The sequence below is a fragment of the Colletotrichum godetiae genome (genome assembly GCF_030913485.1).
Source record: "Colletotrichum godetiae strain CBS 193.32 chromosome Unknown BDP55scaffold_25, whole genome shotgun sequence".
Classification (NCBI taxonomy): domain Eukaryota; kingdom Fungi; phylum Ascomycota; class Sordariomycetes; order Glomerellales; family Glomerellaceae; genus Colletotrichum; species Colletotrichum godetiae.
This window is the reverse complement of record NW_026851273.1, coordinates 483,032-499,952: the sequence shown is the minus strand read 5'-3', so window position 1 is coordinate 499,952 and position 16,921 is coordinate 483,032. Positions and strand designations below refer to the sequence as shown.

General features: G+C 55.0%; 3 protein-coding genes across 3 annotated transcripts; 2 read left to right on the top strand and 1 right to left on the bottom strand.

Moving 5' to 3' along the window:
• Positions 1 to 1,810: 1,810 nt before the first annotated feature.
• BDP55DRAFT_729616 (RhoGAP domain-containing protein) lies at positions 1,811 to 4,714 on the top strand (the record flags this gene model as incomplete). Its single annotated transcript, XM_060579588.1, has 3 exons — positions 1,811 to 2,447; positions 2,500 to 4,356; positions 4,470 to 4,714. The coding sequence occupies 3 exons, from the start codon at positions 1,811 to 1,813 to the stop codon at positions 4,712 to 4,714; spliced, it is 2,739 nt and encodes a 912-aa protein (XP_060428601.1).
• Positions 4,715 to 5,094: 380 nt separating this feature from the next.
• BDP55DRAFT_178858 (Alg9-like mannosyltransferase family-domain-containing protein) lies at positions 5,095 to 7,830 on the bottom strand. The gene is made up of 4 exons (XM_060565804.1): positions 7,531 to 7,830; positions 7,197 to 7,418; positions 6,869 to 7,059; positions 5,095 to 6,768 (listed from the first exon to the last, which is right to left on the bottom strand). Exons 1-4 carry the CDS (start codon positions 7,741 to 7,743, stop codon positions 5,463 to 5,465), a joined length of 1,932 nt encoding a protein of 643 aa, XP_060428600.1. The 5' UTR covers positions 7,744 to 7,830; the 3' UTR covers positions 5,095 to 5,462.
• Positions 7,831 to 9,910: 2,080 nt separating this feature from the next.
• On the top strand, positions 9,911 to 11,384 carry BDP55DRAFT_554055 (ornithine aminotransferase; the record flags this gene model as incomplete). Its single annotated transcript, XM_060569357.1, has 3 exons — positions 9,911 to 10,408; positions 10,482 to 11,183; positions 11,247 to 11,384. The coding sequence occupies 3 exons, from the start codon at positions 9,911 to 9,913 to the stop codon at positions 11,382 to 11,384; spliced, it is 1,338 nt and encodes a 445-aa protein (XP_060428599.1).
• Positions 11,385 to 16,921: the final 5,537 nt, after the last annotated feature.

The following is a 16,921-nucleotide window of genomic DNA, read 5'->3' as shown; positions in this document are numbered from 1 at the left end:
TCCCGTATTGTCAGCGCCTGGTTGCCGCCGCCGCGCTGACGAGTTGTCCAGCTTGGTACCCGTACGGAGTATGCTCGTTCTGCTGCTGCTGCTGCTGCTCCTGATGGATGGATGGATGTGCGTGTCTTGTTGATGCTTGCTTCATGCTCCCTGTCGCGTCTTTTGTAATTTTCTGTCCGCGGACTGCTGGCCGGCATTGTAACAATTATTCGCTCAGCTCTGGGTACTTTGTGTTTTCCCCTGCTCCGTGCTTGTTTCCTGGTATCTATTGTTCCCGCATCGTCAACGGCCAGCATCCATCGTACTCTGGGCGCCACACTTCATTGTTCACAGCTGGATACCTCAGTGAAGTACTTACGGATACAGCTGCAACGCAAATCCTCGCACTCACTTTCACTCTCACTCTTCGTTTTACAGTCTCACTCACTCGACTACCAACTACACTACGCTGTCTACACTCACTCTGCACTATCAACTTGGCCGGCTTCGACAATTCAGCCCGGCCTGGAGTTGCTGCCTGCGAGCTTGAATCAAATCAGAAAGAAGGAAAAGTACTGGTCTCATCACCACTGACGACAACGCGTCTAGCGCACACCCATACTAAGGTACTTTCCTCCACACCTCTCAATCCTGTCTGCCTTACCTCACACCTCACCTAGGTGCTCTCTTTCTCTTTCTCTCTCCTCACCTTGCCTTACATTACATTTCCTGGCCTCGCCCGATTTACGCACACACACACACATACACACACGCGCGCGCACATTACACTTACGCCCGGCCTGGACCACTTGGACCTAGACCTAGACCCGAACCTGGACCTGGACTGGACCTGGGCCTCTGACTTGCACCGGCACCTGCAACCTCTCTTGCGTCCCTCCGCCTTCGTCTATTCGTACCTGCTCCGTACCGACTCCGTACTGCTTCTGCTTCGCCTTTTCTCTCTCTCTCTGCCTCTGCCTCACCTCACCTTACTCACCTTCCTATTGCTTACCTGGTACCGGTGCACATACCTCGCTTTTTCACCCTTCTACCTTACTCGACCCCCAGACTCTCTTCTCTGAGCCAAACTCCTTCTCTCTTCGCCCTCTTTTGCCCGATAACTCTTAACGACGAGCTTTCGACCTGTTGTTGTCGCGCCTATTGTTCTGGTCGCAAACATCGCTCGTTTTCATTCGTTTTCTGTCGTCAAAAATCCCACCAACGCACAGCTCGTGTCTTACCGACTCCCGCCATCCCCTCTCTAGCTCCGCATCGTCGTCGCCCGCCGCCCACTGTCCCCGGTCAACGCTGCCCGTATCCAACTGGGTCATTTCATCTACACGGACGCTCTTCGTCACCTCAGTCGCTCCCCCCCGTTCTTGTTCCTGCTCATACCTGGGTCGGAACCTCTTCATGACATCAACAGCAGGGCTATTGCAATACAATACAAGGGCGACTTCTAGAGACGGCCTTTAGGAGCCTTTCACTCGACAAAGGAACATTTGCGCGCCAAAAGAAGCCCACGACCAATCACCGCCTGCGCGTCGCATCTCATCCTAGCGCATGATCACACCCAATACCTTTCAAGAGACTCGATCCTGTGCCAAAACACCACCAGGCGACCAAGCGACCAAGCGACCGACTGATTGACCTACAGATCGAGGACCGGCTGCATCGACTCTGCTTGTAACAACCACCTTTCTTTGACCGTCGCTCGACAACAGCCCGTCGCCTGACACACTTTTGTTCATTCCTCGATTCCCACGACGATCAAAGGACGCTGGCTACGACACAGTAATTGAGCTCCGACCACCTGCGCTCCGTCATTGCGATGACGTCCGCCGCTCCTCCCCCCAACCAGGCTTTTCAGCCCACGAGCAACTCGACAGCGCCCGCCGCGCCCTCGACTCCAAATAAGAGAGACTTGAAATCGTGGTGGAAGGGCTTCAAGCTTCCTTCCAAGCACCAGGATCATCACGGTAGCGCCCCTTCTACTTTCGCATCGCAACCTCCTCCCCCAACTCCCACACAACCCCTCTTCAGTGAAGACGTCGACGAGACAATCGATACGTCAGCTGCACCTCTCAGTCTCGTCCTGTTGTTGCAGGACGCCCATCCTGTTGGGTCCAGCGACCCCATTTTGCCCCAAGTCTGCGCTTCGAGTGATGCGACAGCCCCCAACACCTCGAACTCAACTCGTCGGCTCAACAGGATGTCCCTGTCCATCACCACGCCTGTGCGCCAGTGTGCCAAGCTCATCCGCGCGGCTGTGAAAACGTCTCCGACTTCATGTGCTAAAGGTTCTGGAGCAGATAACCGGCCACACGGTATTTTCGGCGTTCCTCTCCGTCAGAGCATCACCTACGCCAATGTCGCGATATCTCTCGTCGACGAGAACGGAAAGAGCTACATCTATGGCTACGTACCGATTGTTGTCGCCAAGTGCGGCGTCTTCTTGAAAGAAAAGGGTAAGTGCATACAAACCCCGGTCCATCTGCGCGTGCTCACATTTCGTTCCAGCAACAACGGTGGAGGGTATTTTCCGACTTAGTGGCTCCGAGAAGCGAATCAAGGAGCTGAAACAGATCTTCGACTCACCCGATCGCTATGGAAAGGGCCTGGTCTGGGACAACTACACGGTTCACGATGCTGCCAACGTGCTCCGACGATATCTCAACGACCTTCCCGAGCCTGTTGTGCCGTTAGATCTATATGAAAAATTCAGGGAACCGTTGCGAGGCGCCACAAGGCAAGCTGTGGGCGATGCCGAAGGCCCGCAATTTGTCGAAAATTTTGACGATCAAGCCGCCATCGTCAAGTACCAGAAGCTTATCACGGAGCTTCCGCCGTTGAACCGTCAGCTCCTGCTGTACATCCTGGATTTGCTTGCTGTCTTTGCCGCCAAGTCGGAAGAAAACAGGATGAATTCGCAGAATCTAGCAGCCATTTTCCAGCCCGGGATGCTGTCGCATCCGCAGCACGCCATGGCGCCTGAAGAGTATCGCTTAAACCAATGCGTGCTCATTTTCCTCATCGAAAATCAGGACCATTTCCTGATTGGCATGCAGGGCACGGCCACTGACGAGAAGACAAAGCAGCTGATCGAAAAAGGCACGCCCCCCGCAGCGGGTGGGCCAGTGACTCCTAACCCTAACAGGAAGTCGGGTCTGGGCCGGTCTGCGTCCAATGCCAGTGCCGGCGCTGACAGTGTAAGAAGAGACGGAATGCTGAGGAGAAACCGATCGACATCTTCGAGGCACTCGCACCATGAAGGTTCTACGACCCCGAACAGCCCAGCCCTCGCACCGACTCCGAACAGCGGCCTCGGCAGAAGCAACACAGTCCCGTCCAAGAAGTCCCCTGCTCTTCAGACGGGAAGGTTCAGACGTGATGCTTCACCCATCCCAGGCTCGTCAACCCGTGAGCCCATGATCCCGACAACGACGGAAGAACTAGTTGAAGCACCTGATCAGTCCCCTGCTGCTTCAAGTATCTCGCCCGCACCGGCTGCGATAGGCACCTCCAGCTTGGCACCCACTGTTGCTGGCAACGCAGGTAGAAGCCAGGAGAGGTTGCTTGACCCGAACGAGGCCACGACACCCATCAAGGAAAGGGTACTGCCGAGCATATTCCAAAGATCTCCCACGGGGGAGGGCGAGAAGCGACAACCGAACAAACTGAAGAAGAAGCGGATCCCCGGGAGCTTGAACCCGAGCGCGCAAAGCTCGGCCGCATCCTTGTCCGGTACGCACTCAGCCGCTGTGTCCCCTAGTTTTGAGGCCCCCAACCCTATGGATTTGGTGGCCGATACAATCCCAGAGCACGATTCCCTTGCAATTGGCCAGCAACATAGTGCGGTTGATACACCCTCGGAACCCACCCCGCGCGCATCACAGGTCCCCTCCAGCAACACCTTACACCCCGAGCAGACGCTCAAGGCGAAGAAGTCGCCACCAACATCACTTCACTCATCATTTAACGAAGGTTCTGACGTTGATCAGACTGAAGAGTCCATTGTGACGACTTCGGCAGACGCCAGCGAGCCGGATAAGGAGAAAAAGAGAAGATGGCGACTTTCACGACAGAGAGGCCACGAACATCACCCCTCAATTACCTCTCCGCGTCTGGCCTTCGGATCCAACGATAATGCCGACGTTAGCGTCACGTCAATTGGCAGTGGTGGATACAGGCCCCGGAAGAGCTTCACCGGCGAGAGCTCAGAAACTGGCATGTACACTGCTGAGGCACAAACCAGCCATGAATCGCGTGAGAAGGACGGCAAGGACGAATCCAAGGGCCCCATCGGTTGGATTAGGAACAAATACCGTGAGGCCAAGGAGAGCGCCGAACGAAGGAATAAATCGCCCCCAGCGGACCGTCAGTCATCTATAGGAGGCTCCAGCATTATGTCAGGAAGGGGAAAGAGTCTGGATATTCGCAGGGAACCCGAGGAGAGGGCCCAGAACCCACCTGTGCCACCGTTGCCGCAGCAAGCGGCCCCGACCCAGAATGCGTCCGCTCAGCCACCAACAACGCAAACCGCACCTTCTCAACCTCCGCCGCCCCAGCCGACATCAGCACCAGCGCAACAGGCATCATCTCCGCCGGTAACGAGTCCTGTAGCTCCGCCCGCTTCTCAAGCAGCAAGCCCGCCAGCACCAGCTCAACCGGCAAAGTCCCAGTTGGCAGCAGCGTCCCAACCGGAAATAGCACCGCCAACACAACCGGCACCTGAAGCAGCGCGATAATTACGACAAGGATCCGAATTCGAAATATCATCATTCTAGGTGTTTTGTTATGACGGGCACGTTTTTCTATGGTATCACTCTTCACTCGTTGTTGGACATGATGCATCCTCAATAGTTTTGAGGCCAGCGGCAGAGGGGGAAAAGGGGGGGGAGGTGGGCTAGCCTAGACGCGGCTGACCCAAAGTTCCAAGAATCCACGTTTGAACATTCGAAGAAAAGAAAAAGGAGGCATGTGCGTGCTTGTTGTTGTGAATCATCATAAATGTACGGAGTTGTTCGATTCTCTGGCTTGGTGTAAAGCGATGCATTGTCTACGGGCTCGCTCGCTATGAAGGGTATCCTATCAAGTTGGCGTTTTTTTTGTGTGTCATGAGTGTAGTAGTCCCGGCCACTCCTATCCCACCTAACGTTTCCTGGGGTTTGGATTTGTGTGTCTATGGCCTAGGATAGGGTAAGAAAAAAGAATAATTCTCATGTTTGGAAGTTTGCGATGATGCCTGACTTCTGTGACAACGTGATGCAGAGAGGTAATGTCATCAGTGGGGCTCCCTGACATTTCAACGGCAGATTGAACAAAGGTTTTATTATTCCGCTAGGGGAATATATTGATTGGTTTATAGGTCTGGTTTTCTCTTTTCTCTTTTCTTACGGGATCCGGTTTCCCGACTTTTCCTTTCTTTTGATTCGTTTGCATTATTTCTCTTTTACTTTTACACAACTGACATTGAGAACTTTTTAGGACACTGTAGTGTACAGCCCCGTATCCCAAACAACAAGCTTCCCGCGGCGACGGGCGTCCTCGTTGAAGAAGCCGTTCCAGCCCTGCCAGACGCGTTTGGGGCTCACGCCGAGATGGTGGCCTGCGCCAGTGGGGTGGGTGAAGAAGGAGTTGAGCCAGGGTTCGATGCCTTCGAAGCCGATGATGTAGCGGGGGATGTCCTCGGCTCCTGCTGGTGGTGTTGTTGTTGACTCAACCCCGGACTCGGCTCCCGCGGGCCACAACTCGGTCGCCATGAAGAGCTGGGGATCGTCGTAGAAGCGGTCCGCTTCGTCACGGTAGGCTTCGCGTTCGGGGGTGTTTGGTTGCGTGTGGAGGGGCGGTTCGCAGGTTAGGGCGCGGGCGCGGAGGGAGGGGTGGAGGAGGTGGGAGCGCCAGGGGGTGGAGTGGCAGGGTGTTAGGAAGAGGGCGAAGAGTTCGTGGCCGGTTTCTTCGTTTGGCGCTGATGAGGAGCCTGGTCCTGATGAGGCTGAAGCTAAGGAAGCGATCGGGGCCGATGTGACTGCCTGCTCTGGGTGGATGCGGGCGTACGAGGTCCGGAGGAAGGTTAGGACCGTCATGGGCGCGGGTTGGTGGAGGAGGGTGAGGAAGAAGGCGAGGGCGGCGTGGATGGCGAGGGCGGAGGTGAGGAGACGTTTGCGGCGGAGGCGGGGCTTCGGGAGCGGGGATTTTGCGGAGGGTGGTGGGGCCGGGACTGTGAAGAAGGCTGCTAGGGGCGCGGCGGCGAGGATGTGAAGGGCAGGGAGGAGGGGGTAGATGAAGCGGACTTCTTTGTGGGAGACGCAGGAGAGGGCTGCGATTGTGATGTAGACTGTCCATGACAGGGTTTTGAGGGTTGCCGTGCTGATTTTGGAGTGTTGGGTTGTTGGCGTGGGGTTGTAGAGGGAGTAGAGGACGAAGGGGAGGTAGGTTATTGAGAGGAGGGGCAGGCCTTGGGAGAGGTAGTAGTGCCAGTCGTTGCGGCCATAGAGGACGGCGAGGGATTGGGAGAGGTTGAAGTAGAGGAATTTGTAGGGGGGAAAGGCCCACTGGTTGAAGTAGAGGCGGTCTGAGGTTAGGGAGAGGGAGAGGACGAGGGTGCCGCAGAGGAGGGCTTCGCGGAGGAGGAGGAGGATGGTTTGCGGGGTGAGGACGGAGGTGGTGGAGCCTGAGCGGGAGAGGAGGGGCCGGAGGAGGGTTGCGAGGGCGACTGTTGTCCAGATGAGGATATTTGTTGGGCGTAGGAGGACTGCTGTTGCGGCGAGGATGAGGGATATGCGGAGGCTGTTTTGCGTGTAAGTGTGTGTTTCCCTCTTGTGGGAGACCGACTAGGGTGGCTGGTAGGCTGGCCGGCCGGTGTCAAGTGCGAGAGACGGGAACGTACCTTGTGAGAGTCCCGGGCGTGTGTAAGATGGACACCGCGGGCTTGGGGTTCTCCTTTTCGGTCTTTGCATCACCGAGGAGTTCCCAGGGCCAGTAGTTGAGGGCCATGATGGTGAGGGTGGTCTCCAGCGAGTTGGAAAAGGTTCTGGTGGAGCAGTACCATTGGAAAGGACTGAACATGCTCATGAATAGCTATATAACGAAATTGGATCAGCCATGACTTCACTTTACAAGTACATCAAGGTATAGCAAGTTTGTGGCAGCTACTGATGTTGATGTTGATGATGGTGGTGTCGGCGGTGGTGGTGGTGGTGGTGGTGGTGACTTACAGCGAACCACGAGACGGAGCTATCGGCGCCGTAGATCTTGACGGCCAGCTGCCAGGTGTACCAGTCGCCGGCCGCGGCAAAGACGGCCTGTGCGGCCTTTGGAGCGGCAAGGAGGAGCCATGGCCTGATGATGGGGAGGGGGCGGGCTACAAGGTCTGCGAGAGTGTAGACGCCGGCGAAGAGGGCGGGATGCAGCGAGGAGCGGAGCTGGTTTCTCCATTCCTGGTGTTGTGTTAGTTGCACGTGAGATCAATCAACGAAGCTTACTCTGCCATCGTGAATAATAATCAAGAGTAAAAGTGTACAGGAATAGAATTCCAAATGGGATACTCACCCAAGTGATCCAGGCGCCGCTGCCTTCACCAAAAGCCATGCGCCAGGCGGGTTCGAGGGCCTGAAAGTACTCATCGGGCTGGAAAAAGGTGAGGACCCACCAGGCGTTGAGGAGGCGGATGACGAGGAGGGACCGGAAGACGGAGGGCTTGTTGTGCTCGTTACGAACTGCCATTAGGAGTTCGGGGGCGGGCGGGGAGCCGACGGAAGCCATTGTGGATACGGGGTGGGAGACGACTGAGTTGTGGCCGGCGGCGGCGGCGGCAGTCAGGCGGGGTGGGCACGGAAGACTTATTGCGTAATCATCGGTCGGACGGGGGTTGGTGGTGGTGGTGGTAGTGGTGCGGTGCGGTGAAGCTGTTGTTGGGGGGAATGACCCTCTTTGCAGGAGCGGCGGCGTGAACGAACAGTTTCGGTGCAACGGGGAGCCCGATGGATTTGAGCGATGAAGCGAGTCAGGATGTGTGATGGTGTTGCCGCATGTGTGCCGGTTGTCGTGTGTATGTGTGTCAACCTGAATAGCCTTTTTTTCCCTTCGTTTCTCGCCCTTTTCCTTTTCTCGCGCTTTGCCGTGTGGCCGTCAGCTAGGGGGAGGAAAAGGAGTGTGTGGGCTTTGATGGAAGAGTTGATGCCGAAAAGCGGTGTTCTCGATCGCTAATGGAATGTCGAAACGGGTAGACCAGGATGATGCGGCAGGGCCGTGGACGGACGCAGAGACGCTAAAGTTTCATTGACAGGCCACCGTCCTCTGGCAATTGGTCACTAAAGAATCAATCGCTGGAAGCCTGGAGAATTAAAAGACACAAGACCATTTCTAGCCTTGTGGCCTTAATACTTAGGCACAAGTTTTCGAGCAAGAATACTCTGGTATCCACTTCTTCGGCGAGAGAGGAGAAGTTCATTGGATCCTCAGTCGTCTCCATACAAATGGACGGCCCTATTGGATCCGAACAGCGGGAATGGAAATACCGACTTTGTCATTGGGCCACGGAGCCCTTTCCTCTGCCGTCCCTCTGCCGTCCCTCTGCCGTCCACTTCGGCCCCAATAGGTAGCACTCTCTGATTCTCCACGTTCTACGGATACGGTCCGCTTGGTTTATCTACGTGTAATTCCCTATCTTGTTCCTCTCAGTCCAATGGTACACCGTTGAATATAGTGTACATATGCGCTTTCTCGAGAATTGACGACGAATTGTTAACAATGTTGGCCGCCTGCAACGCAAAAGAAAAATGATAGCGTAGATAGGCATTTACTTGCTGTGCCTCTCCAACGCCGTGAGCACAGATGCCCGTTATCGGCCTCGGTGCTTGCATTCCTCACAGTTGTTGTCTCTCCCCTCTTCCTGCCCCCGTCCCAAGACTCCCACCCACAGGTTGGAGTTTGCCCGTGTCGTTGCTTCCGCCGCCCCGCCGCATTGGCAAGAGGCTTTTGCTTTGGGTCTTTGACTGCTGACTTTGATGGGATTGGTGGTTTCCTCTCTCGACATTCAACCATCAACAACACTCGGCAGCCATCTTCCCACCCGTGCCACCTTTCCCCCAAGACTCCAACCCGCGGCAACACCAAGCAACGGCATCCTTTCCATATTCCATTACGACATCTTTACACCAGAGAAAAGGATCAAAGAAACCACCGGTGACCGAACGCACTGCTTTTCCTACGTCCGCGCCACCCTCCCCTCTCTCCTCCCGGGGCCATGTGACTGAATTGGCACCGGGATGGTTTCCCTTACATGGCCCCCTCGGGCGTCATCCTGCCCACTCACCCACTTGAGCCGCTTATACCTGCGCTTAGGGGAACATACCTGCACTTAAAGGCATAGTGGCGCGCCTTCTGACTCCGACACCAAGAGTTTGGTTCCAGGTCAAGGTCCAGCCGTTTTTTTCATACCTTACCTACGTAGCAATTACTAGTCTTTCTCTTCGCCCACAAACTGGCCAGAACCCGTCATGCCCGTTCTTGTACCAGGGCCAATGTACTTCCCACTCGTATCGTCCGCCTCCGGCGATGTTTGGACCCTGTCCACGTTGCCGCCGCCGCCGCTTTCCACGACCACCTGGTTTCCTAGTTTTCTGCTTCCGTATCGCGCTTGAGTTCTTTAGTCAAGGATGACCGGGCTTTCTGCCAGGGGGGGTATAATTACCCAAGACCCCGCGATTTGCCCCTCGTTCCCGTCTTCTTCTGTTGACGCTCTCTTTCTCTCTACTCTCCATCTACTTGCCCACGAACTCTACTTGAACGGCCACTTGTCCTGAGTCGCAAACACTCTCTGACAAGAATTATACATTCCCTTGAGCCAATTGATACTTTAACATACCCATTCAACCCACCTCAACCACACTTGCCTCCCACCAAGTCCATTCTCTGTAAATCAGGCAATATGGCCCCCCACACAAACGGCGGCACCCCTCAGTCCAATGGCGGAGTGGAGTCGAGATACCACGCCTCTTCGACCCAGGCCGCGATCAAGTCCGAGGAGGAGCTTGCTGCCCACAACTACCACCCGCTGCCCGTCGTCTTCTCCAAGGCCAGCGGCGTCCACGTCTGGGACCCCGAGGGCAAGCAGTACCTTGATTTCCTCTCCGCCTACAGCGCCGTCAACCAGGGCCATTGCCACCCCGAGCTGGTCAAGGCCTTGACGGAGCAGGCCAGCAGATTGACTCTCAGCTCGAGAGCCTTCTACAACGATGTCTTCCCCAAGTGGGCCGAGAAGATCCAACAGGTCTTTGGCTACGACATGGTCTTGCCCATGAACACAGGCGCCGAGGCTGTCGAGACCGCAATCAAGATTGCCCGCAAGTGGGCGTACAAGGTGAAGGGCGTTGAGCAGGGCAAGGCTCTGGTCTTCTCCGTCAACGACAACTTCCACGGTCGAACCGTGAGTACATTTTCTAGATTTAGCTGCTGACAGCTGCGTATTCCGGCCCGAGGCTGACATAAAACCCTTCCAGATGACTGCGATCTCTCTGTCAGTCGATCCCGAATCGAGGGACAACTACGGCCCCTATGTCCCCGGAATTGGCGCCGTCAACCCTTCCACGGGCAAGGCCATTCGCTACAACAACGTCGAGGATATCGAAGCCGTGTTCGAGGCGCATGGCAAGGACACTGCTGCCATCATCATCGAGCCGATCCAGGGCGAGGCCGGTGTCGTGGTCCCCGACGACGACTACCTGAAGAGAGTGCATGATCTTTGCAAGAAACACAACGTCCTCTTCATCTGCGACGAGATCCAGACTGGTATCGGTCGCACCGGACGCATGCTGTGCTCTCAGTGGGCCGGCATCAAGCCTGACATGATCACGCTGGGCAAGGCCATCTCTGGCGGTCTGTACCCCGTCAGCTGCGTTCTGTCAAGCAAGGAGATTATGCTTGTCGTTGAGCCCGGCACCCACGGTTCCACCTACGGCGGTAACCCCCTCGGATGCGCCGTGTCCATTCGCGCCTTGGAGATCATGGAGGAGGAAGACCTGACTGCCAAGGCTGAGAAGCTGGGCAACATCTTCCGTGAGGGCATCAGAGCCTTCAACTCGCCTATTGTCGAGCTGGTGCGTGGAAAGGGTCTGCTGAACGCCGTCGTCATTGACGAGTCGGCTACGGCTGGTCGCACCGCCTGGGATCTGTGCCTGTTGTTGAAGGAGAAGGGTCTTTTGGTAAGTCGCAAACGCCCGGCATAATGATACACACGGCACATTACTGACTCTGCTTTTCCACAGGCCAAGCCTACACACGGTAACATCATCCGATTCGCACCTCCCTTGGTCATATCCGAGACCGAGCTCCGCAAGGCTATCAACATCATCGGCGAGGCGCTCAAGGAGCTCCCGACTGTCGAGAAGGCGGCGCACCACTAAGTGAGGGCAGAGCTCACTAAGATAGTAGTGATGACAGACAGATGCGCTCTCCAACGGAGTGAACTTGTCGATGATCGTCGAGCGGCTGGTGTCCTGTCACACCACACTAAAGTGTGGGGTACGGTTGGTCAAGTCGGGATCCAATGATGGACCCTGGCGAATAGCCTTAATGACGCAGCAGTTCACGGCTTGGTTTGGACATTTAGTTGGGGGCGTCAAGGAGCATCGCTTCGTCGAAGCGCATGCTATTTTGTCTGCCCTCGAGAACGGGGGGAAAAAAAAGAAGGCAGCTTCAAGGTTGCGGCGCGGGGGGTTGTCTCACGGTAAGGCCTGGTCACACTTGCCTTACCCAGGATAGGCAGCATTGGGATTCCCTTTTTTTTTATTCATCACACACGGTTACGGAGCATGGAGCATACGGAGCATAGGCCATCGGCGCGGGGGAAGCAGAGGGCGTACTGTGCAAAAGCATTCGCCGCTCCCCATGTTACTTCTTTAGACGTACATACCCAACGGCGCTGTGGCTGTCCCCCCGACTTTGTAGGGGACTGCTTCATGGATACATTTAGTTAGAGTAGAGCGAACAAAAAAGACAAAAGTCGAAAAGGACTGATGCAAAGTAAACGGGAGGTACACAGAATGTCGCACCACTGACACCACCAGCGAGGCCTGTTCTTGCGAGGCCAGACATGAGTGGCCAGAAGCTGGAGCTGTACGAATCTGGTAAGCTGCATCTTTGCATGAATGGTTCTCGGCAGGCAGACGGCTAGGCAGTCAGGCCAAGGTGGGTGCGGAACACGTCGAGCTGCATCGACGCTTTCCCACCCTTTTCTGAGCATCTTCTTATACGCGCGAGCTCTTGTTGCCGTTATCGTGACGAGAGTAGGTGGGTGGTTAGCCCCCCCTCCCCCCCCCCCCCCAATGCTTCTCCCATGTTCGTCCGGTGGCCTGAGCCAAGCTCCTTTTGTGAAAACTACGCATGTTTTCTGTAGATTCCGTTTGCTGGCGCCGTTGGCCTTTGCGAGCCTTCCGCGGCCCGTCGTCCTATAGCCTCATGTTCTGGTTCTGTGAATTCTGGGAGTTGCTGGAGGGGATGGTGAAATGGAGAGCGCATGTGGGCATTGAATGTTGGAGGTACTTTTGTATCTTGCGCCTTTACTACAGCAACTTCCAACTACTACTGGAAACGAAACAAAACAACCAAAAAAAAAAAAAATTGTATTCTGTCCTTGTTGCGCTCACCTAATTTTTTCTCAACTCGCCTAACATCTTTCATAATCTCGTAAGATAAAGTTCTTGTCAGAATAGAAAGACATTGCAAGTTCAGTCACAGCTCAAACGAAAACTCTTGGCCTAGCTAGTCAGTGTCTGTAGGTCAAGAACTTACCTTGCATGGTATGTATTCTCTCTGTATCGACTACGTGCCTCTCTCTGTGGGTACAAGGCCTCTCATTGGCAGAGTGACCTGTTTATACTCCTACTCTCCGTCTCCTACGCTAGTTATATTCCGTCATACTGATCTGAAGGTTTTGAGTCATACAGGACTGGAGAGGATGGCCTCTCATCCTTGGCGATGAACGCGGGGCAAGCAGGCAGGCAGGCAACCGACTAGTCAGGGGGGCATGATTAAAGTGAGGCCAAAATACGTCCATCCCTCATGGTACGTATGGTGGATTGTACGACTTCGCTGTTGTCCTTCGAACCCCTACCGGCGCGAGGGGCTGCCGGTCTTTGAGTAGCTTTTGAACCTGCTGTCTACTGGCTATGATCTCGTGTCGCCTTTGAAAAGCAGGCGGAAAGGCGAACCCGGTCTGGGGTTAAATCAGCAGCAACTTCGGTCTGCCAGTAAAAGTGTCAGCGGACAGATACGTACATGATCAAACGACAGGGCCTGGATTGACAAGATTCTCAATCCCAAAAGGAGAAGCCGATATACCTCAGCATTGTAGAAACTCGCTGGAGTATGATTGCCACTCTCAGATGCCGTAACAGGACTTCAACAGGAAACGCAAAGCTGGTCTTTAAGCTCGCTTCCCCCAACGGCTTGAGTATCTTCAGCGCTGGCCGGGGCAGACGCCAAGTCCAGCGAACCCTTTTCGCTTACACATTAAAGTCTGCACCAAGGCGATCCGGCGGGTTGAGGCCCTTTATTTGCGCAAAGAAGAAACGGCTGTGTGAGTCGATCGACGCTGCAGTGGACTGTAACTTTTTTGAGTATTGCAAGAGTCAAGTGTCGAACACAAAATTCATGTGTGCTCCCTACGTGAATAGCGTGGTCCAGCCCCGGTTCCTCGGAGCAACGTAGACGTCATGTGTAAGGTAGTCGACTACCTCGGGCTTCCAGCACCGGGTGCCGCGAGGTTTCGAGACGCAATCGACGGATCCTCCCGTTTCTCGTGGAGCAGTGACGAGTGCTGCCTGTGACACCTAGGTTAAGATATTCGACGCACGTCTGCTTCACACTGGACGTAGGCAGAATTGTACAAACGCCAGGGTCATGCAGAGCCATGGATCTAGGCATGCCGATCCTCGAGGGCGCGCTTGACTTTTTCGACTGTTGCCAGCCGAAGCCTCAGGACGATACGGATATCGTACTTTTTGGTGACACAGATGGCTAGGCAGAAACCCTGGCAGGACCCTGGCTGGCGGCAGAACACGGGCGCAATCAAGCCTCCTATGCGGAGACGTCAGTCGTGACGTATCAGACATGCGGCAACAAACCGAACAGGGGATAAAATGTTCGGTGACGAGGTTATTAGTGCAGCCAATGACTCTGGGAAAGCATCGAGTCTTTCGAGAAAAGAAAACATAACGCCGGCCTGGAGCAATACATCCCCAGTCCACCTCAAATACTGGTCTGAGCACCCAACTTAGCCACACTGTAAGACGAGACGAAGTGGCAGTTCTCGACAATTGTCTAGGGACACAAATCGTACTTCCCCAGACTTCATCGTCGACTTTGGAGCCGCACGTTGTTGCCTATGCTACTGAACCTGTCATTCATTTAGTTTGAGCTTCACTGTAGTCACCCATTGATATTGGTGATTGGCCCGACGACGGTTGGAGGATTGTCGATCGCTGCCGGCGAGGCTGTCATTTTGACGCTAAGAACTCGGGTGATGCGGGCATCCACCCGCCAAGGGGGTAGGCGGCAGGCGGAGGAGCTTGAAGTTGGAGCACGCGGGGATGGATCCCCGTGTGGTACCCGGGAGGGATAGGCTAGAGCGTCAAGATCGGCCGGGGGACCAAGAGCTGTCTGATAGAGACCGCTCGGAACAACTGCTCCAGGGTTTTGGTCTAAAAAGTCGATGTGATGTATTCGAACATTTCGCACACATCACTCATAGTCATTGACGATAGTGCAACTTTTTGTATGCCAAACTTATCTCTCGATTGGAGGATGATCGTCGAGAATGGATGACGGCTCCGAGGGCGCGGCACCTAATTCGGATTGCCCCTTTGGGACGGCGAATGACACTTGCATGGGGGGCTGGACAGCGAGACATGTGTCTCGGAGGCGTTAGTGGAGTGAGTTGCGCCGTCAATGGTTGCTGCCAGGCACAGCGAACAGCTCTCTGCCTTGGTCTTTTGAGCTTCACTTCTTGGTCCCTTTCTGCCTCAGAGAGATTTCGAGTGGGGTGTGTGCACGATTCGAGACCAGAGTTGGTGATGTCAAGAGGTTTCATTGACACCGGACAGGGGCTATTAAGTGACTTGTAAAGGCCTGGGGCATCAACAGAACCACACGTAAAGTCTGGGCAGTCAAGCCGTTTCTCTTGATAGATGGTTCGTGCCCTTGGATAGGCGCATAGCAAGAAACAGTGAGGAGAAACTTCATTTGGACGAGTGGTTGCCTGAGGCGCGCACACATGGCAAAGACGTTTGAATTGGAATGAGAGGGTGACACGAGAGTAGGCCATGATTGAAAAGGCCGGAGAAGTATCGGCCTGGAGCACTTGTGCGTCGTGGTGGTCACCGAAGCGGTACGGTACTTTCCTGCAAGGTAGCGATGCAACGATGCTAGAGACGTTCCTGTTGGTTCTCGCGTTGTTTGAGCCATGCATATCGAGTAAGGCAGTTGCGTCTCCAGTTCCAACGATTCCCGAGACCCCGACAATAGTCACAATACGACTGTTCTGGGTGATGGGTGTGTCCTGGTTGGTCTCGCGGCGTTTGGACGCATGTCTTATCTCATCCCGCCCGCCAGGCAAGGAGACAACGACGAGAGCCACGGTCAGCGCTAACATTGAAGAAACACCAAGTGGAAGTGGACAAAGTCTCGAACCGAACCTGGACAGTCGAGTCTCGAGACAGCACCAGCGCGGATCTGCCGTCTGGCGATCCGGTTGGCTAGCATAAGGAGCGACAGGTGGCGCCAGGCAGGAAGACGAGCAGCCTGAGCAATGAGACGAGCTTGAGGTGAGGCAAGGCGAAGCAGGGACGAGCAGCCCCCGAGGAAAGTTGAATGCCCGGATGCGCGTGCTGGGCTGCAGGCAAAGAGTTGTTGATTGCGCAAGGTTCGCTGCAAAGTATGGGGCTTGCGTTTGCCGTTAGTCAAGATTGGATCAGATACCCATTTGAACGGGGGCGTTGTTTGGACTGGAAACCTAAGTTTTGAGGCGATGAATGACAAGTCGACCGCAGCGCACTCGGGCACAGGACGTAGCGCAGCGTAGGTAGACTTCTGACTTTGGGATCATGTATCGTAGGCAAGCACGCAAGGTACTTTGAGGTTTCGCAGCGTCATTGCCGGGTCGTCTTTAGCTGTAGAACACCAGATTGCGCCATGGCTCGCTGGGATGAGGGAACAGAACGGTTCCATCAGTATAGGCATTCGTGCCGTCACGGCTTGATCAGAGACAGACAACAGAGAACAGCTTTGAGCGCTCGGGATGCTTAAATCGGTCGACCTGCGTGGAAATGGTTCGTTTCAACGGCCGGTTGACAGCTGGCTAGTCTAGCCGCTGGCGTGGCTGGTGATTTTCACATGAGATAACGAGATGCAGCATGTGTTTGCTGCTGCTAGGGAGATTGCGGGTAGGTAGTTGCCGTCTATCAGGGTAGCTTGCGGATAGGTGCTCTGTGGGTTCTGGTGGCCCAGCAGAGCAGATTCGATGCATGGCCCATCGGTCCCTGGAGTCCACTTTGTTGCTGGTTCAAGTTTACTAATAGCGTGTGGCTCCAAAGGGTGATCAATCGTGTCCGAGGACAGCGGTGTATGTCGGAAAGGTAGACGATACTTTGGTTGGCCGAGAGGTATACCGAAACACAGCGTAACTGACGTGTCGAAACAACTCAGAGAGGTCTGCGACTCTGGGACGGCGGGCATGTTTTTCATGCGGTCCGGGTGTTCTGGTGTGCATCTGGAAGGGCGGATGGAATGCTCGAAAGGTGGATTGCAGGCAGCTAGCTGCGTGCCCTAGTGTAAGGTTTGCCGTGCTCCGTTCACACTGTAAGGTAAAGCCAGGTGGATAGGGTTCCATCGCAAGTAGGTATGGTGTTGCAGGGGAGAGACCGAGAGAGGGTTCGCTGGACTC

Coding starts and splice junctions, on each gene's coding strand:
- BDP55DRAFT_178858 (XM_060565804.1), bottom strand. CDS start 7,743: ATGGCTTCCGTCGGCTCCCCGCCCGCCCCCGAACTCCTAATGGCAGTT. Junction 7,419..7,530: donor GCGGCGCCTGGATCACTTGG/GTGAGTATCCCA, acceptor ACACAACACCAG/GAATGGAGAAACCAGCTCCG. Junction 7,060..7,196: donor GCTCCGTCTCGTGGTTCGCT/GTAAGTCACCAC, acceptor TTCGTTATATAG/CTATTCATGAGCATGTTCAG.